Here is a 25,963-nt window from a genome sequence, read left to right on the forward strand (position 1 = left end):
TACCATTAATGAGTTCTGAGCCAATTAATTTCAAAACAAGATGATCTTTCTCATGCATTTCAAAAGCATCTATCAGATTAATATAATTGATACAGAGGCCCACAAAACAAGATAATGTTACCAGATACTTTCAATGTTCAGCAGCATCTCTGATGTACTGGCTCAGCAGAAACTCATCCAGAATGCTTTAGGGTTTTTTAATATTTAGTAGTATATTGCTGAATTATGACCCTGTATACATCTTTTTCACCTCCCAATTTACTCCCAGTTTACCTAAAAAAAACCCCAACAGACTGAGTCAGCCTTTAATTCCAAAAAAGTACTGAGTCACCTAAATCCTCTGCCTAACTCTTGAAAGTCAAGTTCCAAGCTGCTAAGAGCGGTATGACAATAAAAATGTAATACAGTGTGATTTTAAAATAGGGTATCTAACACTTCGCCCAAGCCCTGTAGCAGATGCCACAAAAGTCAATTGACTGAGATGGGGTTTCGCACTTATTTTCTCTACTGTTATGTGGTCTTGACAGTTTTGGGGGTTGGGGTTGGTTTTATGGTTTTATTCTGTGCTTCTGCGTGGGGGAGGAAAGGGGACGGCGACGTGTGGTCCATTTTACTTTTTTTTCAGAAACTTGTGGATTTTTATTCAAATGAAGAACTGACATTTTCAGACATAAACATTTTGTTGATTTTTGGTTTTAAGGGGAAACCAATGCAGATGTCGTATTTTTTTTTTTTTTTCTGGGAGGATTTCTTCTAGTATATCGGTATTGATATATCTGTTCTTTATCAGTGCCTAAAAGTGTTAGTTTACTGCTGTCTTCATAATCCATTTGTTTTCTGAACATGAAATCAAAGATGTTTCTACATCTTCAAATGTGTTTTACATCTGTTTATCTGCTTAGTAAAGCAATACAGAAGCAGCAGCAATAGGCCTAGAAATAATGTTGGTGAAAGTTGGGAGCTAATGGAATTGAATTGGATCTCTGAAAACTAGTTACAAAGTACGGTTTCTGTTTCCTGTATTACTGAAATTTTTCTTGCATTTCTGAGCATCTAATCTTTGATCAGTTATATCCTCACTGTTTTTACTTGATGTTCCTAGCCCAGCATAACTGTTGCAGATGTTGCATACAAGTTCAACAGACCTCAATAGCTCACGACGGGCAAAGCAGAGTAAGCATGGAAGCGAATCTGCCGAGACCCAAATACCTTCACAGTATATATGATAGTATTTTTACATTTAATTTCTTTTATTTCGTCTATGAAATGTCATTGTTTGAAATGGTGGCTAGAGAGCATCTGAAAGCTTGATTTTGTTTCTCTATTTCCATTTTGCAATTAAGAGAGGAGGATACTTCAAAAATCAAATGCCTTTGAAAGGTCTGCATGCTGTTTGAATATATGGCAAGCAATTAGCATTGTAAAACCTGTAACCTAATGCAATAAAAATAGAACTGCAAGCTTTGTTGGAAGTGCAGTTGTTGTACTGAAATTGACAGAATGCTGATTAAATTAGGTATTATAAATTAGAGTTTAAAAATGTTAAAATATGGATACATTTGACCAAAACTTAAAATACATCTAAAGAGCATCCTTTTGGTCTGTAAGGAGCTCAATGGATTTTAGCAAGATTTCTTGTTATGTGAAGTGGTATATATGAAGGAGACAGAACTGAGAGACCTGGATTTCTAGGATACCTATACTTTTTGCCCTCCTATTGCAGTGCTGTGAGAAACAGCTCTGAATGAGTTCAAGACTGAAACCTTGATACAGGAACTCAGAAGACAATAGAAAGTTAGTTGCAGCGACTCATGCATTAACAGAAACCTACATGAACAATTAAAGCCATACGAAAACCACAGAATCAGAGAATATTTTGGGTTGGAAGGGACCTTCAAAGGTCATCTAGTGCAACCCCCCTGCAATGAGCAGGGACATGTTTAGATCAGGTTGCTCAGAGCCCCATCCAGCCTGGCCTGGGATGTCTCCAGGGATGGGGCATCCACCACCCCTCTTGGCAACCTGGGCCAGTGTAAAACTGTAGAACTTCCATTTAAAGCTTGAAGATTCTTAAAAATGTATTTGTATTCATCAAAGGACCTTTCCAGATTTCTACCTTTTCTTTAATTCTTTTTGCACTGATTGCAAACACTGCGTTTGAATTTCTTATTTGTCTATGGAAAAAGAGTTCTCATTTAAAGAACTGCGGCTTCTGTAACCTCTCAGGAAACAGTGTCTGCCCATGAACAGTGGAAATCTTGGATTGCAGTAGATTATAGCTTCATGCCACAGGAATTCATCTCATCTAAAGCATGAGAGAAATTAAAGTACATTGAGTATTTGGCCACATGATTTTTTAAATTTTTTTTTAAGTTCCCCATAGTATGTGAATGCCATGTTTTTCAAGTAAAGTGATTAGCTAAGGGCAGTCATTTCTATAATAGTGCAAAAAGGGTAATTTTATGGAAAAAAATGGTATAAATTGTATAGTAACTGCAGTTATGTTATGGAACATGGTGTCATTAAATCCATAATATTTATTGAATTGGATGAGCCAGCTAGTTGTCCTTATATGTACAGTTTTTCTTTTGGTGTTCATAATACAAGTAGATTTTATTTTTAGACTAGCTACTCAGTGTAAGATGGAAGGTTAGTTGTGTGAAGTCAGGTGCTATTTTTGGTTCTGTATTAGACTTCCCAGTTATGCCACTTAAGGAAAGAATCTGTTATGCTGACTTTTGAGCTGCTGTGATTTAGTGAAGCTATGGGCAAAGATACAATCCTTGTTTTATAGCAGAAAATACTGTGGGGTTTTTTGTTTGGCTGGGGTTTGTTTGTTTTTCTCTTCAGACATACTGGATTATGGTCATGTTATAAGGTGCATTTGTTTACAATTTCCACTTATTCCATGTTTATTAAGGCTGTTGTTTCTTGGTGTAACTTGTGAAAAATCGAGAAGTGTGACACTACATTTCACTGTTTAATATACTGAAATTATTTACTCTTGTTGAAGTAGTGGATAATACTGCAGGAAGGGTTGTTCTGGGGTGTTTTGTGTTACAGAGACAGATGAGCTATACAGTGTGATTCAAAATTCGCAGAATTTTAGTCATTTTCAGCTGTAATTTAGCTGATATCTAAATAGCTGCACATAATCAGTGCAACAGTTGAAATATGATGAGTTTTGCCCTTTGGAAAACTGGTGAATGGACCTTGCCAGAAAGTCCTGCAGTACTGGAAGGCGTTAAGAAATGGATACGTGTGGGAATTCACTTTAACTTGTGCATATTTCTACAGCCCATTTTTCTTACTGTCATTTCCCTTGCAGCGAGGATGATTTACTTGAATCACACCCAAATGGGTTCTTCCATTTACACGTGTTCGTTTTCTCAATTAAACTTGGAGATGTTAAAAAATATATGCAAAAATCTGCTTAAAATTGGCATAAAACTAAAATGCGGTATGTGCTCTATTCTGTCATCTATTCCCAGTAGCTGTATGGCAGCATGAGCTGTGGTGACCTGACCAGGCTGTTTTTGCAGTCTTTCTGCATTGTCACACTAGATTAGGCATTTCCTGGGCTTACTGCCAGACTTTTTCTGTTTACAAGGCAGCAGGCAAAGATTTAACATTTCTGTTTTCTTTCTTACTCCTTGGATTCCCTGTGGGACAGAAGGGTTTGTCTCCTCCTTTCACAGTGCTATCCCTCATCACAGAGTATTAGTAAAAGTAGGTTCATTTTGTAATGATGACTGTAATAAAATAATGTGACACAGCCATTGATTAAATAGCCATGTAGGAAGCTGGCCTGGAAGAATTATTCTCATTATAGTCTTTGTTTCTTTTTTTTTTTTTTTTTTCTGTTTTCCTAAATAGGTTAACAAGCTGCTTTTATCCAAGGCAGGCAAACTCAACATTTACAATTTTTTAAAAACAGAAAACTCATTTTTCTCTCACTGTTTAATGAATTTAATAAACTTGAAGGAAAAGACAGAAGAGTGCTAGATGTCAAACCTCAGATGGTGAATCAGACAATGTCTTGTGGAAGTTCTGACCTAGAAATCAGATTTATTATCTAGTTTTATTGCAGCGTCCAGCAGAGCTGAGGAGGTCCTGAGACTTTTCACAAGCTGCAGTTGTGTATAGCTTCAGGTATGTGTGTAATTCTATTGACTGCAGTGGAACTGTTCTCAAGCCTAAAGCTAACCAGCTACGTGGGTTAAAAAGGGACTTTGTAGAGTGAGACCAAAAAACAGGTGACGCTACTCGAATTAGCTATACAGAAAAAGGACCATCAGCATGTGTTCACAAGTGGATTAACTGAGATTTAGGAAGGTCTTAGAGCCCCTGAGTAAATTGCAAACAAACAGACAAACCCCACTTTTAAAATTTTCTTTATTTTGTCAAGAAATATAGGAGATTACTATAAAGGAAAACCAGTGTCTTCAAAATCTGAAGTAAATTTTCTGGTCAAGATGCACAGTCATATAACAGAAGATCAGGTAATTTATTTATAAATTTTGTAACACAGTCAATAGTTTTGCATTCTTTCTGTATAATCTGATCTCTGTTACTGTATCTCATGTTTTAGTCACAGACAAAATAATTGTGCATTTGAGCCTCAGAAATTAAGAGGTATTTGCCCTAATTCCAATTACTGGGTGTTTCAAAAAGATGGAACCAATTTCAAATTAGTTGCCATTTGAAATTGGGTCCATCTTTTTTAAATACTTTGTATGTTTAGAGCGCAAAGGAGATATTTTTTTGTCCTGGTCTGCTAATGACTTCATGGAAGTTGCCTACTGGGGAAGTTACTATCAGGAATTGCATAGCCCTTATAGCTACAACTATGGAAAGATGACTAGAGTCTATCAAGCTCATGGTTATATTGAGGAAGCTTTCGGACTCCACAGGTTCCACTGTAGCTGTTTTGAGCAGATGTGCCCAGTCTTAGCATGTGAGCTCCTTCAAGTATTGCATCGGAGGTTACTAGCTTGATTACCCATCCTTTTGTGTTGTGTAATTTTGTTTGGTTTGGGAATTCCCAGAGAGATTCTGTAGTAGAGCTGTCACAGAAAACATACGCTGGTGAGGAACAGAAGTTTTGGCAGTCCTACTTAAACCTCTGAGATGTCAAGTGCTTCTTCTATACCAGCAGGAATCTTATCACTTGACCTGATTTTCCAGGTTTACTACATATCTGATATAGCAGTGGTTTTTGTTGCTGCTCTTGTGTACAATGTGGGCTTCCCTATTTGTCTGTATCTTGAACAATTTTGAACAGTTTCTTTTTTTGCCTGCTTCTAAATCACGTAACAAAGTTGCCTTTGATGTTTTGTCATTTCTACCCAATTAACAGGCTGTTAATTAAAAAAAGAATACTGGCAACTACAGTATTTTTTTAAAGGGCACGCCAAGGGCTCAGTTATTGATGACTTTCTCTGCATGTCTGCTTGCTGAATGTATTCTAGCTACCCATCTGGCTATTCTCTCACTGTTTACTGAACATGTGTCAGGAAATGTGACTCAGTATAACCAGTCAAATAGCTGCCTTAAGCTAGTACTGAACCTTTCTTGTGCTAGTCTTGTTTTCAGTCATGAAGGATATTGATGGCTTAGTAAGTAGTGAAGAATATTGGTCGAACACATACACCCCCTTTCCCTTGGTTCATTTTTTTCTGAGAAAGTGCAGAGACTGAGGGGAAGTTCCAAGGGAAGAAAATGTGTTGAAATCATAGTGCTCAGTAGGAAAGGATAGGAATGTCCTTTTCACCTTCCTTTTTGGGAACACTGCCTTTTGAAAGTTAATTCTGCCCCTGTTGGTGATGGAACTGAAGTAGAAATCAGAGAAGTGATCTGTTTCTGCTGGAGTGCTTTCTTTGCGTTTTGCACTTTGGGACATGCATAAACCCTTGAACGATAAGGCCGATGGCTATGGTCAGAAAGCTTCAACACCACTGCAAGGATTTTACTGAGACTGTATGGCTGTGAGGAGGAAGTGACAGGGCTAGCTTTATTTGAAAAGGGGAAACAAAGATTATGATTACCAATATGACCTGACTGGCAAAATAGACAAATATTTGACTTTTGAAATAAAGGTTGATGCAAGGGGCAAAGGGCAAAACCGTCAGGATGGTGTAGCTGTAATCTGTTCCGGTCAAAGAGGAGTAACATTTCCAAGGAGAAACATGGAGATTTCTCACACTGAAGGTGGTAGCAGGAAAGTTGTATCTAGATTTGTCATACTGACATTTGCCAAGTTATTATCTTTTTTTTTCAGCCATTTGTGGAAAAAACCTACTGTGTTTCTTTAAAAATTTCAGCCTCAAATGCCCATCACAACCTCTGAGCTGAAAACACATACACATCCAGCTGCAACTCTACATGCCAGTTTTCCTTTTGCATCCTGTGTTATGTGCTTCCTTTTAAAAAATATTTACACCATATCCTGTTTTCTTTAAGTCAGTAGATATAATATTTCTTCAATTATTAAATACAAATATCTTGTGTATCTTTTCCAGTTTTGATGCTTTAGTTTGTAGAGAATTTGACATCCAGAGCAGCTTTCCCCAGACACAGGGTGCGGCTCTTCAGACTTCAGCTGTACAGTCCTGTTGCTGCTTACTTAAATTGAATCAGCCAGACCAAATTGAGCCAAACTATTTGTCTTTACAGCTGTTCATTCTACATTTAGAATGAAGCATATTTGTAGAGCTGGAATAAATACAATTTACCCAGTGAGCTCCTGGCTGGAGGGTATCGATATATGGTTACAGAATTCTCTTTAGTGCTAAAGGTTTGAGAGGAATTGAATTTTTCAGTAATTTTTAGGTGTTTATAAAGCCTCCATGATGTCAGTCTTTCAAAATTTTTAGCATTTTTTTCCAATGGAGGTTGGAGTAAAAGTTTGTTTATATAATTCATTTTTTCTAATGGTAACTTTATCATAAAGGACAATTATTACATATCTGTTAAATTCTGTCTATAAAAGATCACTCATTATTCATGTTTCTTCTGGTGGGAATGTATGTTTTGTTAGATGCAGAGGTGGGAGTAGGGGTTGATGTAAATTACATTTCTAGGCCTGTGTCATGGTAATAAGAAAGAGATTTCTGTATGGATGCAATCTGTGTATTCTAGTATAGTAGGGTGATCTGACTGACAAAGTATTTCTTTAGAAAGAGCAAACTACTTTGGTTATAAATATTTATCAGAAATGTAAGCCTGTTTTAAAAGGTAAATATGGTGAGCGTATATGACATGAAAACACCACACTAGGAGACAGCCGGGGATCACAGCAGGGGTCAGGAGATTGATTTTTCAAATACATGTGTTTGTCTCCCTTTCCCACACCCCATTTTCACATTTTGACTTGCATTTTTGCCCATTTCTGTGAGTTTGTGCTTCGTTTTTTCTGCTTGTAAACCGTATTTTTGTGCTTTCAGCTGTGTGGTTTTGAAGTGCTTTTACCATTAATGGTCTTACAAACTACTGGTAGTCATGCCACTTCTGTAACATAATGCATATTTAGTAACTTGTAACGCTGTTAGTAAGGTCTTTGTGTTTTTCAAAAAACTTCAACCATTCAGTGTCCCAAGATTTCCTCAGCTGGGCTGGCAGGGGGGAAAGGTTTTATGAGAGAAGACTACTTATTTTGTAAGATGCCTTCAAGTTTTGAATCACTGAATCATTGAGCCTCTTGCATACTCGTTTGGGTTTCTTGCAGTCGAAGCCAGTTATAATTTAATTTTCCTGGTGCTGCTGCTTGAATTATGTTGTCCTGATCTATGGTTTAATGGTAAGCGTAGCCTTTCTGAGCCTGTCAGGAAGCAGCAGTGCCCTGAGTCGTTTGCACGTTGTCTCAGAAAGCCATGAAGGATAGGATGGGAATGTAAGTGAGCTGTTCCTGTTGAAACAGACACAGGATAATGCTGTAGTGACCCTACTGAAAAAAAAAAAAAAAGAAAAAGTAATGATGACTTCCAGTTATATGTATCTGAGACTTCTTGCACAATGTTTTTGCTTTTCCCTATTCCCTTGTATCCGTGCTTGTAATTCTAAGCCATTAGAAGTATTTTTAAAGCACTGAGCACAAGTCCAATTGTCTGTGTCAATTAAAGCCACAGACAGGAGAGAGATGTTCTGATTGTGCTTTACTGCAAGGCTAGCAATGGAAAGCATGTGTTCTATATCTTGTATAGAGCTTTTGTGGATGTTAAGGAAGTAGACAGATCTGAATCTCAAAAATCACCTAATGACTTATTTTTAAAAAAGCTCTAACCACTGTTGAAAATCAGATCTCATTTTGATGCTTAAGTTCTTCAAAGTATCTAAAGCTTTTAACATTTTCAGCTTCATGCATAGAAGCTCACAGCATCAGGACTAGCAAGAGAGTTGTTACTTGAATGAATGAATGACCACATATTTTACTGGGTTTGCTATGGTTCACTTATGTGCAGCTTTCCTTTGAAAGGCAGTTTGGGAAATACTTTGAGGGACTGAACAGTTCTTTCAGCACCAAGTGCAGCAAACCAGAGAACTGGTAAGACAGAGTATAGACACTTGGTGGAGAGAGAAGCTACATTTGTCATACACTAGTTGAACAAACCAAATTTGTGATCCCTAACTTACTGGAATGACTGACATTCTATTTCTGTACAGAAGTTCTACTGCTAATGAAACTGAAAAAAAATAATGAATAGGTGTTCAAAAGTTTCATGTTTTTAAATTTCTAAACTGATTGAATCCTGCTCAAAGCTATAAAAAAATGCTGTATAATCTAAGCATGGAAGTTCTTTGGGATAGAATTGTGTGATTTGCAAGTTAGACCACAGTGGACCTGCAGCATTCGAAATCCCATGCAAACCATTCATTTCAGCTTTCCCTCAACAGTGTTTTGCACACTAAGGGAACACTGTTACCATTAATTGCAGCATATACCTTAATTCTGTAGGAAATGGAGACTGTTTGCGTTATCTCTGTTTGGGGGGGCTGCTTCTTTGACTTTATTATGATAAAGGCCTAGAAAAATAACCATTAGACTGTACTTCTAGGAAAATGGAAGATTTCCATGAACTTGGTTTTAAAAATACTTCCCTCTCATCATAACATTGTTATTTGTGATTTGTAAGTTCTACTTGTATATTGTATACCTAACCAGTCTGGGCTATTTGTAGGGAGAAGGAAAACTTCCAGTATTCACTGCTGAAATATGGCAAGAATCTGTGTATATTTTTCTCATATTTACATTTATCTGGCTTTCAGTTATAAGTGTAGTTTATTATCATTTACAGTAACCTAAAATATGTCTTGGCTTGTGACTGACAGGTGGAAGTCCCCCAGGTCAGGTACAGTGTGTGAGCAGACCAAGAGGCTGGCATTAGCCTGAGCTCCGAGTTGCAGCTGCTGTTGCACCATCTCCAGCAGCTTCTCTGATCACTGGTACTCATTTTGCCAATTACTCCTGTGTGTTGTTCCTGCTGTGGGAAACTATATGCATGAACATGTGGGAAACCACCCATGGAAATTAATACCTTTCTTAAAGTGTTTTATTCCCCTACCAAATGATCATTTACAAAAGATTTTAAGGTGCATTTCTAAGAATACTTCTGTCATCTCTTGTGCCCAGGTCTGGCCCTTCCTTTGTAGAACTACTATGTGAACAACAAAAGGATGCTGCTGTACGCAGTTATGTCCCTCTGTATTTCCCAGAGCCTGACATAAGACCGGTCATTCTCTCCTCTTTTACTCTCAGCTCAGTTATTAGACTGGGTAGGTTAAGGAGTGAGGGGGAGGCTTTGAATCAGAACAGAAAGATTCATTTTGGGCTCTGCTGAACCACAGCATTTAACTCTAACCTGCTCAAAACAGCACTGCAAGGGCATTGCAGGCATGAGTAGAGCAGTGATGGGTATGCAGAGCTTGTGGAAATTCCACCCAGTTTGGAGGACTTTGCGTGTGAACTTGTTCTTCATCTCTGCCCATGTCCAGCAGTGTGACTGGGGTGAGCGTTCTGAAAGCTTTCTCACAGCTTTTCCTGTAGTGGAGGGCCTAGGTTGGTTGCTGGATTCCTGAAATCTGCGGAAATGATAGTGCATCCTCTTATTAATAGAGAGAATTATTAAGTAGAGAGGAATGAATCCCATGTTAGGAAAACTTCTCTTAAATTTGTACCACCTTTTGAATCCAGTTATCACTGCCTCTTCAGTTAACTAGAAGCAGCAGTTTCAGTTACAGCTGAAAATATCTCTTGTCAATGAGAGAAGATTGTCAGTGCAATGGTAACATGAAAAATTTTGATGATGGCTGGAGTCCCTTGGCCTCATAACACAGTGACTCAGCTGCTGGGTGCTGCATGTGGCACTGCGGTGAGGATCTCGCTGTATGGTCACTGGCTGGTCCTGGGATAGCTGCCGTGACAACCGCGCATCAGGTCAATGCCCACAGTGGGTGTCCTTGCAGAGGGCTGCCGGTCATTGATATTCTGTTTCTCAGAATACTGCAGGCAGTGGAAACTCTTCCTGCAGATCTGCCAATGTTTACTGTTATCACAGTGGGTAAAATATGCAAATGGTGTTGACAGGTATCTGGGAAGGGAAAAAGCCAGTTTCCCTAAAAGTAGTTTTTTGGTTTACCTCCTTTATTACATGGTTTTACCAAATGGTTGTAAGTTTCTTAGCTTCTACATAGCTTTTATTCCTACATCTCATTTAAGTGTGCAATGGTAAAAAGAATAGGGAAACAATTACACAGTAAAATTTTAATCAATTTATACATTTTAAAATAGTTTGCTACCTGCAAACACTGTTTGCAGGTAGCAGAGGAGTTAGGAAGAGTTTGGTGGGTTTTCTTGTTGTGGCATTTTTCGTTTTAATTGTTTTTAAAGAGGATACCTCCTCCTTCACAAGCTGACTTTTATTGACTTTGAGGAGTGAGGTTTTTCCAAGGTCTTTAATTTTCTGTTTTTAAAGACTGTTTAAAACATTTTTCTTTCTGATCTCTCCATCCTTCTTGAAATATATTGTAACATCATTAGTGGGACAGTTAAGGACAGACAGAGCTGCAAAGGGCATGGACAGGACTCTGTATTTATTTTTTTCTTGAATAAGAACTACTTTTTAATAAAAGGGGGCATTAAAACATGGAAATTAAATGCCTCAGGGCATAAAAAATAAATTTGTAGATGCAATCATTTTAACTTGCCAGTTTCCCATAATCAATTAATGTAAGAATACAAGAAGCTTTGATATTTGCATAGTATTTATAGCTGGTTTTGTCAGTCATAATCATGCATGTGTAGTTCTAGGCAAAAATACAGGTGTTAAATGTAAGAGAAGGTGGATCTGGAGATGAGAGGCAGCAACATTTTGCATTCTTGACCCTGAGGTTTCCTGCACTACTGATGTAGCTGAAGTATTTGAGAACTGGAGTGTTTCTGTCATTAGAACGTTATGGTAACACTGCAAAAAGGAAAACACAAACTTAGGAATTGTTGCTAACTAAGTGAAGATTTATCATTTGAAAGTACTGCATTTATTTATTTTGCTTTGTATATTTTACTATCAAGGTGACATGCTTGCAGGACTTCTTTGGAGATGATGACGTCTTCATTGCGTGTGGGCCTGAGAAATACCGGTATGCTCAGGACGACTTTGTGTTGGATCACAGCGGTAAGACTATACATCCTAAACCCACTGACATAGCTACCTTCCTTGAGAACTCTCCCCCCGCCCTATTCAATCTTCAAGAGTGGTGTGATTTAGGAAAATATACCGTGGAATATATTTTCCTACATATTAAAATGTTTTTCCAAGCCATCATCAGGATTCTGTAAGTCTGTTAAAATACACTAACAAATCTGATCTGTTTTCTTGGAAAACAGACCCTGTCCATAGAGTTGCATGCAAAACAGCACTGAATTTTAAAAGGTTCAGTCATGGATCCAGTGGATCTAAAATTTATTAAAAATGTTCTGTTTTGACATCTGCAGACTGTAAGATGGTCTCCATATTGCTGTCTTCATGAGATTTTTGAAAAATCACATATGTAATCATGCTCATTTCAGGTATTAAATTGTCCTGCTAGAAAATTCACACATTCTAGTCTTGTCTGCTGTAGATCAGGTGTTGAGCCTGTTATAGGGGCTGTTGGGTGGGGAATGAGGTGAGACAAAGTGGGAGTTTGTTCCCATGCTCTCTGCCATTGACAGATCATGAATTTAACTTGTTTATGAAGCTTGTTTTTCTGTAAAGAGAAGATGTGTCATATAAGTTCAAGGAAAAAGCTCTCTACCAGGGAGTTTTAGAATTGGCTTGGGATATCAAATCGTATGAATGTTGGTTTTTTCTCTTTTTTCCATCTATATTGGTTCAGCTGTAGAACCACCCTGATTTTCTTTTATGAAAAAATGAATCTGTGGGAATGAAAACTTGCCTTGGCAAAAATAGTCAGATTGAGGAGAGCTTCAAGTTGTGCATAAGAGGGGGTTGTTTTATTGTCTTGCTTTCAAGTCACTGAAAGCAAACACACCTGCTGTTTTCTTTAAGTTTTATAAATGCCATAATTCCATTACAAAATTTTCTGTTACATCAAGAGATATAGCTATATATCTAACCACAATGGTCCATAGACTCGGATGGATGGAGGATTCAGCTGGCTCCCATTCTGTTGTTATTGCCAGCATGCCACTTTTCCAGAACTGCCTCATTTTGTCGATTCAGCTAGTGTGGAGGTGACAAGAAGGATAGTTTTTTAACATAATTTTAGACAAGCTAAGATGTACTTTTATTCTTATGCAGGGATGGAAGAGCATGGTTGAATTAAGTCACACTGCGAATCACAGTTTGGGCAAAATCAGAATTTCCCTTGCAGATTTTAAGGCCTTAAGTTTGCTTTTCCCTTACACCATGCACAGACTAATTGGGCTCATTTCCTTCCTGAGAACCCTGTGATGGAGGGGTTTTTCTCCTTTTGTCTCTTTAGCTTTGGTCATCCCTTCTTCCTTTAGTAACTCTGGAGGTCTTAATGGAGAAAAGCATGTTAGATACAGAGTGAAACATCCCTTGGCTGGCAGGGCATGCAGCTCTACTTATTTTTTATGGTCACGTGGCATCATAATGATAGCTTTGACTTCATAGTGATGAATAACAGGGATAAAATTTGGAGGAGAATTTATATGATTCCATTGGAAGCTATTTGCAGTGGATGCTAACTGTGGGAATTAAAATGTTTCCAAAATGTCAGTGCATGTATGACTATTGATTCCTTTTCCCTTTAGGTTGTCCTTTATTTAGTGATATCTAGCTGATGGTAAATGGCTGTAATCTAGTGTCTCAGCCTTTTGGAAGTGATAGACATTTTTCACCTCTTTAAAAATTGGTCACAACATCAATTTCTTGCAAAAGAAGATAAACTGAGCTTGATCTGCATTTGCCCTATGTGAAGCTGTCATTACAATGTGCAGGATTTACTGAAGAAGAACTTCAGAAGAACTTTGGCATCAGCTGACTTCTTTACACTTTCAGCTGTGCCTAGGTACAAATTTGAATTATAGCAATAATCCAATCTCTTGAATACATGAAGAAATATTACATTCAGAATGTTACATACAGCATTTGACTGGCTCAAAAATGTTTGTGTGGTATGTAGGTTAAATTTCTGAGACGCTTTTCTAAGTTTGTTTCATTCAGTTGAGTAAGCATGCTTAGAAAATAGTGATGTTCATTTTCTGGATAATAAACACCAACAGTAGTGTTTGGAGGAAGCCTAGACATTGAACTGTTGTTGAAACTCTATCTGCTTGCTTTGTAGAATGCCGTGTTATGAAGTCCTCTTATTCCCGATCATCTGGCACAAGGCATTCTGGGTCCAAAAGTCCAGGAACTTCACGTCGAAGCAAATCACCTGCCTCAGGTACTACTTCTAGAAAAGAGCTGAACACATCAAATACATGAAAGTCAGGATTTGTTAAATGGGGTGAAAAAACTGTTGGCTCTGTCTCAAATATGAGTGCTATGCTTTGTTTCCTGAGGGAATTTTTTTTTTTTTCAGTTTGTCTCCTAGTTTTAATACTAATTTATAGTAAATTTTCAATTTTTTTGAATCCTGGAAAGACATGTGGTTTCTATTTTTTAATTAACAGGCACAAAAAGTTTCATTTTATGAATACTGGAATAATTTGTGCTAATTGTACATTTGGGATATGTTTTCAGCATGGCACTTGATTTTCTTGAAGACGATTAACTACAGCATGGTTATGTGGTTAAATTGACATTCATTGAACTAGAGTGCACCCTTAAGTGTTTTGAATTTGAAAGGCTTCTCCTATATAATCCAGATATTGTTGGAATTACAGGATTTTGCTGTTTCAAATAATTTTAGGGGCTGTTCTGGAATGCTATTGCCCATTAACAGAGAATTTTTTTTCCTTCTTGTGCTTCCTGTAATTTCAAAGAAAGGTTCACATTGTGGTTTTGCCAGCACTTTGGCTGAAAACCGTGTGTTCCAATCAGCTTTTATGCAGAAGGGAGAAACTTGGGGATTTGCTTGTTTGTGGGGTTTGTTTGTTTGTTTGTTTGTTTGTTTGTTTTCTCCCTTTCTTTACCTCTGCATTTAGTTTCTAAACACAACAAATCTGAACTGATTTTTTTTCTCTCTGACTCAGTGAAGTAGCCCTCAAGTCAAACCATTGAATATGTAAATATACGATGCTCTGTTTTGAATGTAACTAGCATGTATGCTCCTATGCATATATTCAAAACTGCAACATGTTCCATATTCTCATTTTCATATCAGTATTTGTTTTGTTTAATTGATGCTGTTTAAATTAATTTTATGTCTTCGAGTTATTTCAAAGTGGAATATTTAATTTAATTTGATTTAATTTGAATATTTAACTGAAAAGTTTTAAAGAAGGATCACAATAATAACAAAGCAAAATGTAGCATGAAAGGGAAGTTTCACAACTGATTGACATTTCATGCAATCCTGTTAACTCCTATGAAATCACATGGGATATCAACGGTGAATTTTATGCAAAGAATTTAGAAATCAGGACTGTCATCTTCTTACTTTTTCTACTTAGATACCCCTTTGTTTTTTTTTAATTTGAAAAAATTATCCAAGTGTCTGGTATTTATCTTTCTATTTACTTGCCATTTTTTCTCATGTATTCTTTACTTATCTTTATTTACCCTTCTTTCTTTCATGCATGTTCTGAGCTGTTTAATAACTTATTTCCTTAATGTCTTTTTCCTTTGTGTCAAATATATGAGTACAGTAAAGAGGGGTGGCCACTACTCCAGTGCTCATTCTTCAGCAAAATCCCCAGGTGAGCCATTACTATTATGGCTGTATATCACTAGTGCGTCTCTTCCTTCTCCATTTACCCTTTTCACTGTATTTGTGAATGTTTTCAAGCTTGAAGCATGCATTTTGCATTCCATGAATCAGAGACATAATGGATGTAGGGTTTTCAGTGAAGTAGATCATTTGAGTGAAATAATATAAATGATGCTTTATAGCTGTCAGACATCAGTTAATGGTGTCAAAGTTAAATTTGTAGAGGAGCATTCTGAGGAGCAACACATTTGTATGTGTTTTCTGAAGTATTTTATAACAGAAGAGTTCAAGCAGTGCAAAAAGATGGGGGTTTTTGTTTGTTTGTTTTATTTGCATTTTCTTACCTTTCTCTCTTTCTTGTGTTATTTCAGCATAAGTTCTAAAACACCTTCAGTTCAAAGTGCAAGTATTGCTAAAACACTGAATCTCTTACAAGTAGCATGCATTTTGATTGGTAAATAAGTTGAGACTTCAGACCATACTAGAAGTTAACAATTTTAAAAGTATTCATAGGTTTCTCAATTTTCAACATTCCAATATGGTGAAGAATTGTATTTAAAGAATGAGAGAGAAGAAATTGTTTTAATGTATATGCAGGCTGCTATACATGTTGAAAGAAACCTCAAAAGAACTTAGAAAATAGGTGAGTTTTGCATATACATGAAATAATCAGCAAATCAATGGCAGTAAACAAGTTTGTGCCAAAAAAAACAAACCAGATTGTGTGTTTTTTGAGTTAAATTAGAAGTTCTGCTGTCTGAAATAGCAGTTGGCTGACTACCTACAGGTGCCAAATTTTTACATGTACACAGGGCCAGTTCCAGCTAGTTGTTGCAGTTGTCTACCAACCCCTGTGCAGTGGATCTCAGAAGCCATTGGCGAAGCTGTATCTACAGACAGCTCTTTTCCTCAGCAGAACATACAATATGTTGTAGAATCATAGAAGGACAAAAGTTGGAAGGGACCTCTGGAGGTCACCTAGTCACACCCCTGGCTCAGAACACCAATACCTAAGATATTAGCAAAGAGCTGGAGTACAGCCAGTGTATGCTAGAATGTTCTTCCTTAGTTATGAGAGGGAAGAAGATTATGTTAACCAACTGATTTCACAAGTACAGTTTAATGGTTCTGTCGATGCTTAAAAGGATGGTAGTGACTTAGAGACAGATAAGGATGTCTTGTACTGTAGGCCTCAATGGTTGTGTTCAGGAAAGAGTGACCTTTCTCTGAGCTGCATAAAAATAATTTGTGAATAAACAACAATTTTCTGCTCCTGTGTAGTGGTAGCTGGTCATTTGGAAGCAAATATCTCATTTTTGGTCGTGAACTTGACAGCTCAGTATTTTTTCTAATGGCTAGAGCAAAATTGTGTATGCAAAAAGCAGAAAACAGTAAGAGCATTCGCTAGCCCTTTACATCACCATACTTGTAAATCCTTTATAAAATAAGGAAGCATTGATGTGCCAGGTTTCAAGAAGTTTATCTAAAACAAAGTGATGAAAAGTAGTCTGCAGGTGGGGTGTATGCTCCTAAATCCTTTTAGCTTCTTAATAAAACACTTAAATAATTCACCTATTGTTCTTACAGGCAACCCTTGTTGAAATTAAGACAAAAGCATCCTAAACATATGGAATACTCTTAGTAGAAAAGCCTAAGCTCTTAGTCCTGTAACAGAACTGGAAATGTAAATCCAAGTTATCAGACTTCAAGCTAAATGCTAATTACTTATGTCTTAACATCACACAGCAAAGAGAGAGATTTGTGTGAAATAGAGGGATTTGTGGAAGTTGCAATACAGTCAGCCTGGCCTACTGGCAGATAGACTGCCCAGGTTTTAAAAATAGTATTTAGAAGGAACTTTCAGCACTCAGATAATGTTAGGGTACTAGGTTAATAGACACTTGGAAAATAAATTCAATAGCTGGTTAAAAAGCCTTGCATAACCCATGACACACAGCTGAACATGCAAAGGTTTTGTGCAGATGTAACTGTTATTTGCTTTGAAGCTAAGTTTTTATTTGTGAGGGTTGTTTTTTTCTTTCTGAAAAAATAATTCTGCACCATGAATCAGCTATGAAACCTTTGTAGCTCTTACATATCTGCCTAGTATTTTCCTCTTCCTGGAAAAATGAGGTTGAGCTGGAGAGGAAATAATGTTGCATCACATCTTTCATCATATTTGTGTATGATGAACGGTATGCTATTTTGTCTGCATAACAAAATTCATAAGTTTTTTTTTTCCAGAAAAATACAAGGACTACCTAAGTTATATTCACCAAAGATGTAACAGATGTTGTATCGGGTCTCTCTGGAAAAAATAGACTTAAAATGAATGAACCCCTGAAGTCAAGAGGGAGAATATTGCCTGTTTTCACAGACACTTGAACTTCTTGGGAATTCAGAAACAACCTACTAGCTTTCAAATGTTGGGTTTGAGGTTTTTCTTTGTTTTGTGGTTTGTTTTTTTTTCCCCTAAATCATTTTTTTTTCTGAACTACTGCTTAAGTTCTTTATAATCCAAACAGCTCTCTTGTTGGTTGGTTGTTAGTTGTTTTTTTTTCTTTGAAAAAACAAACAAATCAACTCGTGTTCAATGAGACATTTTACATAGAAAATGAGGCACAGATCTAAATAGGAGAGATAGTCAAGTGTCTTTATGAACACTGTTTCTCTCCATGTTTTTTTAATGCGATAACACAATAAATTATATCGTTTAAAGAGGCTGTGGTCATTATTTGCCCAAATCTCTTGCACTGGCAAAGGACAGAATAGGCCTTTTTCATCTCTAGAGTGACAATGCAGTATTTGTGTGTCTTCTTGGTCCCATATCCAGCCACATGAATTTTCAGGGCACAGTTGTGTGGCATGCAAGCCTATAATTTATTCCTAAATACTGAGGAATTTGTTCTGGTCTTTGAATGCAGACTTGAGTGATAACTTGTCAGAGAGGTATGTTATGTTTTAAAGCAAATTAAGGTTTTTGACTTTTATTCACTTTTTCTTCCATTTGTTTGCTTTTATTGCTTTGATCAGTTAATGGAACCCCAAGCAGTCAATTGTCCACCCCAAAGTCAACAAAGTCCTCCAGTTCTTCACCAACAAGCCCAGGCAGCTTTCGTGGACTCAAGGTAAGTGCCAGAACTACCAAAACTCCTAAATTCCATTATTCACAGAATGATGTATTACAGTGATGCTGAAGAAGAAAAAAATGAAAACAAATACTAGTTTTGCTAGTATGAGTTCTGAGTTGAAGTAGAGAAGAGATCTGAAGTATGATTTTTGTATTTTGGGTTTGGTTGGTGGGGTATAACAGTCAGCGCAGGGAAGGGGGAGGATGATGGTGGCTTGAATATGCCAGTTTGCCCTTCATATTTTCCATTGTTTTGTGGACTGCAGAAACCCCCTAACAAATTTATATTCCCTCAGCCTATATAAATGTAATATCCTCTTTTGGTTACCTTATAGTCTTGTAGCATTGCCCAAAATTTTGTCTGAAGCATGCTTCTTCATCAGTGGCATGCAATTTCACCACTTAATGCAGTGTCCTGCCTCAAATCATGTGAGGGGTTCCTTTGGGAGCAGCCTCCTGTCTGGCAGATTGTTCTCTGTGTTGCACCAAGAGAATTTTGTTCCTCTCCCACTTAAAAATTGGTAGCATTCACAGTTCTTAGAGGCTGCTCTCTGCCTTTTGCCTGGTAAAATAAAAGGAACAGTCCAGAGCACAGTTGAGCATCTTACTGCTTCATTTATGCAGCTGTCCTTTCAAGGAGAATTTTCTTACAAAATCATTGATTGCAGCCTTTCTGGAAGCACACTGGATGGTTCACACTGATTATTCTGATCAAGTAATAGCTCCCTTTGGTGAACACAGCAGTTGTGAAGAGGCTGCATAATTTTGTGGAAAACTGTTTTCTCAATTAAAAGACTGGCTAAAGGACGTGATTTGAATAGGATTTAGATTTGGGTTTTGACATGCTAATTGTTATCAAGTCTTTGTCTGTTTTGCAAGGAGTATGGCACTGGTTTCTGACAGGTTTCTGCGATAATTCTGAGAAAACGTTTTGATTTATTTGTTTATTTCTAATATATTTTCAGTTGTTTGGTTCACTGAGGCACTTTAGTGTTGATTTCTGCCTTTACGTTGTCGAGCTATACCATCCCGTAGCTTCTTTTTGTCTAAAGCAACATAAGTTGATTTTTCCAACATTACGCAATTTAAAGAGCAGTAATAGTCCTGACATTAAAAATTAGAAACTGTGTGTATTAAACTTTGTCTGGACAGCTCTACTATAAAATCTACAGTAGAGGACACCAAAATCATTGAACTGGAGGCTCTCGGCTGGTCTGTACTATATTTAAAAAATGCTTTTTGTCTTTCTTTAATGAAATTACAAGTTTAGAAATTAGCTAAGTTGTTTCATGTTTTCCCACACTGTCCTGTCTGCTTTTAGCTGATCAAAGCTCCATTAAGATAGAGATAATTCTGATAGTAACAAGCAATTTTCAGTAAAATGGACATATCCTCTTTCCCTTTCACTGCCAATTTCACTGAAATAGGCTGTTGTACTTTTTCATTTTAGAACATAATTCATGCTAGATACTAATGGGTGTTCATGTCAACTAATTCATCCCTATATGACCAAATAAAACAGCAAAACCAAATTAATCATCTCAGACCTGGCTTGTTGCTGAAGTAGTGAGTACCTATTTTTAATCCCATTAGGATGCATCTGTTCAGCTGTGCTCCTGAGACTAAAGATAGGGAAAGTTAGCTGGTGGATCTCAGGATAAATTCCAAGGGGATCAAGTGCACTGTGCAGCAACCCTTACTTCTTGATTATGTTCTAGTAGTAATAACTAGATGAAGTATCATCATAAAACCAGTACCATGGTTTTATGCAAAACTATATTCTTTTAAGAAAATCATTGTTATTTTTGTAGGATTGATCTTGGCTAAACTGATGAGGAAAACAGAGGACCAGGCAAGGACCAATTTTATTATTTTTACGTTATTGGTTTTGCTTATTGTAAAATAAATCCTTGTTGCTAAGACTGCATCACTGTGCAGACACGTTGTATAAAGAAGGTGCCATGACTACAGCTGAATGTAGATATAAATACCATGGCAGCCAGTGAAAGAATAAAGTATATTTTTGAGTCTTCTGGCTTGGGAAATATGCAATATTTTGGCCAATTTGTTGTGTAGAAAATACATGTTTATTTTTGTAGAGCCTGAAACAGGAACACTTAAGAATGGTTTTATATAAGCTTGGAGCAGCAGGAAAAGGGAAGAAATCAAGGTTGATTTTTTTTTGTTTCCTGTAAAGAGCTGGCCAGCAGGCCAGCAGAGCAGCTGCACACAAGCTGTCCTTTAAAACCTGTGTTGTTCAGAAAGCCAGAGCAAAATAAAATATTTGACTAGAGATTAGAACCTGGCTAAGCTTTTTGAAGTTTAAGTGATAATTCCAGTCATCAAGGCAGTAAACTTGCAAAAGATACTGATAGCAACAGCAATTTTTTTGTATGCCACTTTTCCTTTAAAGTGAAGTCTCTTCAGTCCCCAAGGATTCCTTCTGCTTCACAACACTCAATAAGCAGAAGTGGTACGCTCAGACAAAGAAAACAACTTGCAGGAAACACTCCTCAGGAACAGCTTATCTTTTATGAGAAGGGTTTTCCTTCTGTCCTTTTTAGTTCTTCCAACCAGAGTGCCCTTGTGCTGTTGTTTAGTACATACAGTAAGGCAGCCTGCTGTCCAACATCCCAGTCTTGCAGAAGTGTTTAAAGAAGCTGTACTGGAGTCTGAGATTATATTGAAGTAAGAAATTTATGCTGTGGCTCAAGAATAGTAAACACTACAGAATTTCCCCACAACCCCAAATAAATGCCAGGTGACAAAGGCAGGTGACACTTGAAAGCTTTAACCATTATCTTTGGTGCCTTTATGGATACACTGATATGCAATGCTGTTTGGGTTACTTTGGCTCTTAGCTCTTCCAGTACACTTCATAGCACAAAAATAATCCAGAGACTAGATTAAATCTGAGATTTTGGAAAGTGATGTCATGATTTCCTTATGCTTACTTGGATATGTTTCATCTTCCGCTCTTGAAATTAAGTACCATGTCTTGTCATCTTTTTAAAAAGAAGATAAAATTGTACAATAAAGAAGTTCCACAGTTGAGGCCTTTCTTAGAATGCCAGTTATGCCAAATAGCATTGTGTTTGAATTTGTCTCACTGTTACTTTTTCAATTGATTGACCAAATGAGCAAAGTGAAAGGGCATTAAAAACCTGATCCAACAAATAACTTAAGCACTCGCTTAACTTTAAGCTATTGAGCAGTCCCTTTTGCTTCAATGATGATGTTAATGTGCTTAAAGTTAAACATGTGCTTAAGTGATTTGAAGGATTATTGCCTATCTTCATCAAGGTTTTAATCTCTTCCGTTTTGTACACATGTGCTTCTGTTAGCAGTGTTAAGAATATTTACACACAATTATCTAAGCTCACAGGTGTCACAGGTGCAATAATGGTTCTTAGAGTAATTATTTAACTGCTGCCTTCGTTGAATTTACAATTCAGCATCTTTCTTGCTCATGCAGTGGATAAAAAGAGTTGGCTAATTTGTGCTGGTGATGCACTTAGTGTTAAGTCCATTCACCATCGCCATCAGTTTTCTAAAAGCTCTATATAATATGATGCAACTCAAATTCTCTTTAGAAAAATCTTTATTTGGTTTTTCAGTGTTGCCAGAGCAGTGAAATAAAATGCAAGACATTATATAAATGCCATACCATGTGGGCTCAAATTAATGCTAACACAATCACTACATTCTAATTGGCTACATTTTGGTGAGTGCTCTAGAAGGCACCATCCTATGTAGCTGCCAAGAAGTTATGTATTTCCTTCAATATGAAAAAAAGCCCAGAATATTTCCACCAACATTTTTGTTGGGGGCAATTAAGCTGGCTGCAAAGGTTGACAGCTAAGGCACACATCCACTTCAATAGAATACAGGTTTATATCTGTAGAGCCTTCCTCTCGCTCTCACGAGACAAAAAATAAAATCCCACCAGACATGTAGTTATCTGGGATTACTTTCTCATGTCCTCCCACATTTCTATTTTAAATACAAGCGCTATGTTTTCATTTTTTAGGTATATGGTAGCATTCTGACTCAAAAGATTTATTAAAAATCTTTGCTACTGGAGCAGTACATGTAGCATGATTGAAACGACTGTCAGATTGCTGCTTTTTCACTCCCAAATCACTGACTTACACACTGATCCAGATTTTAAGGGAATCTTGGGCCAACCCATCCCTGCTGCTTACATCACCTTATATTTTGCATACCCATTTCAGTCCATGCTCTTGGACTCTGTGATGGTTTAAAGGCTTTTACGTGTTTTTTTGTTTGTTTGTTCTGTTTCTATCATTAACTTAAAAGTAGAAAACCTGATGCACATGTTATCTGTCAGGGTGGAGCTGTCTGGCACATTATACACTGGATACTTCAGGTAGTTAAAAGAAAAATCCTACAGTGCAAAGTATAAAATAGAGTTTTTAATGAGTTGGATATTAGTAGGGGTGAAAGGAATAATGCTAAATACCTGTTGCTTAGTTAACATGTTGAGATGCAATAAGCACATTGGGTACTAAAGTAGGTGTGTTAAACTTATAGGTATAAGAGATTTAATGTGTTTCTCACAAAACCACATGTCATCTTGACAAAAAACAGATTATTTAAGTCACAGTCAGTCTGTATAAAATAATATAAAATATAGATAAATGTGTTTAGATACCTTTGTGAACCTGGATAAATGGTTATTCTGCAGAAAATAGTTCATTTGAACAAAACAGACAGTTTTTCTTCACCCACTAACTTTCATAACCTTTTACAGTATCTTTAATTAATTCAACTAATTTTGAGAACTGTGTATTCACTGAGATTTTCTCAGTATCTCTAACAACTATGTTGCATTTTGCATTTGGCTCTGGATGTGCTGTTGAAACAAAAATTACCTGTGGAGAGACAGCTTGAGGGAAGTAAAAGCAATAATTATTATATTCTGTATTGTGTAATGTTTAAATGCAACAGGAGTGAATGTCAGTGTAAGATGTTCTTAGCCAGTAGCATCCACATCCTGAGGTGATGGTTTTATTCAAAGGGCTGGATATCCATCTCTGCTCTGAATTGCTCTGTGAGCTTTTAAAAATAAAATATTAAAGTCTGTCTCAGGTCTGAGTTTTCCAAGACTTGTATATGTATCTGAGAGAGTAGATCTAAGGCCCGTGCACTCTGAATTTATCACGTGTAAGGTGAACAGTATTGGAAGAGATCACTAGTGCTGTATAGACCAGAATACAGGAGGACGAATTATTGCAAAACCTAATCTGCATGTGATTGTAGATGCCATCCATATTCACTAGTGAGGTATTAAATCAACATGCATCCTTTTCTCCTTGCTACTTCAGGAATGCCTCATGAACCAGTCGATCTATTTGCATATCTGAAATCTTTATTTCAGCTTCAAAATACCTGCAGATGTTGGGATACCAAGATATTCTAAAGATAACATGTCACTGGGTAGTTTAATGATTAGAAAATTTATAATAAAATAACTTTATTCTGTGTCACTTATTGTCAATTCCGACCTTCTTCTCACCTTTTCTGGCTAGACAAGCACCTCACAGATATCTTAAGAGTTTACTCCTAGTGTGCTCTGACACAGTGGGGAAAGAACAAACTGGTTTTGTTGCCAAGGAACTGACACACAGACCTACAGCACTCGAATTACACAAGATCTCTGTTGTAGAGTTTGGCCTCAAGTCTAGAGCCATGAGGTCGGTTAGTGGCAGAGGTAAGGTGAAACCACTAGTTCAGGTTCTGATCTAGCGCCTCAGCCACAACAGCAGCATTAGATTTTTCCCTTTCCTACTCCTTTTGGCTTTTTTTTCTTGGTGCTGTTTGCTTCTTTCTTGTAAATAAATACTGTGGTAAGCAGGGATGTGCCCAGTCATGCTCTGACCTGATTACAAGGATGATGGAATTTGGAAATGTGGGCTATATATTCCCATGTATTGTCAGTCACTGAAAACCCAGAATAGATTACTAATATATTTGGCTGATAACTAATACTTCGCAGTGATCTGTTATCTCTTGTCAAGCTTGAAGAAAATGTGACTGACTGGTTATGAGACTCATGATTTTGCACAAATATCATTTAACCTAAATGTCCTTGTTCCTGGTATTTATTAAATAAATAGGTGGCTCAGAAAGACAGCAGCATTATCATAGTTTAAGTTATTAGCAAGAAGCAGAGTAGGTGATGACTGGTTGCTGTTTGATGGCACTTCTATGCCAAATGCTAGCAAACATCATTGTTTTAGAGGCTCTGCAAAATTACGTTGTACAGCTTCCGGTTACTGTACCTTTAGCTGACCTGGCAGCTCAGCTGCCACTAGAAACTTAAGCAGTCATTAGCATTTCATGAGCCTTTAGACAATATCCCTATCTGTTAGTTCAGTTCTTTCATTGACAATAGTGTTAATGATTTAAAATATTCAGCAGTGTAACCAGACAATGTCAGCTGAAATGGAAAATGCTGCATTTGCATTCCTGGTGTCATGCAAAGCATTTCAACAGACACTGAGCTTAAGGCAGAGAAGCATTTTAATCCTTTACATGGTGAGTGATGAGAATTACTATAATAGCCCATGAAGAAAACAAGATATGGAACTTCACAGAACAGCAGGAAATGCTACGTTGAGAAAGGGGAAGTGATATAAAATATACTTTAATTTCATGGAGCATCCCCATACTTAACTGTAATGGGAGAGCTTATAAAACAGTGGTGCCTAAACACATCCAGTACATTTTACTATTTATGGCATACATTCCTATGCCTCCACCTCTTTTTAAAATAAAAATTGTTGTGTACGTCCCTGGGCAGTAGGACACGATGATTTTAAGTAGAATTGTGAAGATTCAGGTTGAGTACCAATTAAGTCGTTAGTGCAGCAAAAGTAGTTTTCTTCAGCCTTCATCCTTCAAAATCATTTAGATACTTGTTTCTTACACAGTGTGACAGTTACTAAAATTTTACCTATGTCTGGGTACATATCAGACATTTAATGTGAAATTCTTGTATATGTCATAAATCTTCACATCCACAAAAAAAAAAAAAAAGATAGACTACTAAATTATCAAGCAAATCTGACAATCATATATTTTCAGAGCCACCTATGCCAAAATTCTGTTCTTTAAATGAAAACTAGCAGGGCCATGCAAGCATTTCTACATTACCTTCCTAGCATGCTTCAGTGCTGATCTGGAAAGAACGTATTTTGAGTTCTGTTAGGGAAACTGAACAGCTATGAAGAGATGTGTTAGACTACACCACGAGAACACGTGCTGGCTGCATTGGCCACTCAATAGTTGTCCATAGATGGCTGTTTCTGGCTTACAAGAAGCTGTATACAGGTTGTATTATAATGATCTCGGTGCATAGGATGAGTGAACGCTGTGTCCATGTGAACTGGTTCTGTGGTGTTTAGATGGTATTTGGTGCAGCTGGAGGGAATTTGCTGTTAATAGGTTTACTGAAATCTGTTCAACTAC

The 25,963-nt window shown here is 37.1% G+C and overlaps 1 protein-coding gene across 3 annotated transcripts in view; it reads left to right on the forward strand.

Annotated features, from left to right (window-relative positions):
* Nucleotides 1-25,963, forward strand: part of DCLK2 (doublecortin like kinase 2) — an 82,969-nt gene that overhangs the window by 32,648 nt on the left and 24,358 nt on the right. For 2 of the 3 annotated variants that reach the window (XR_014183844.1, XM_082050430.1), the window contains exons 3-6: nucleotides 11,567-11,669; nucleotides 13,810-13,911; nucleotides 15,278-15,328; nucleotides 18,373-18,467. Coding sequence is in view for 2 of the 3 variants with exons in the window: in XM_082050430.1 (XP_081906556.1) it covers nucleotides 11,567-11,669; nucleotides 13,810-13,911; nucleotides 15,278-15,328; nucleotides 18,373-18,467 (351 nt within the window). In the remaining variant the exon portion in view is untranslated. The remainder of the gene's footprint in view (nucleotides 1-11,566; nucleotides 11,670-13,809; nucleotides 13,912-15,277; nucleotides 15,329-18,372; nucleotides 18,468-25,963) is intronic. The other variant, XM_082050431.1, reaches the window with a different exon arrangement.

The sequence above is a fragment of the Streptopelia decaocto genome (genome assembly GCF_964273445.1).
Source record: "Streptopelia decaocto genome assembly, chromosome: 4".
Taxonomy (NCBI): domain Eukaryota; kingdom Metazoa; phylum Chordata; class Aves; order Columbiformes; family Columbidae; genus Streptopelia; species Streptopelia decaocto.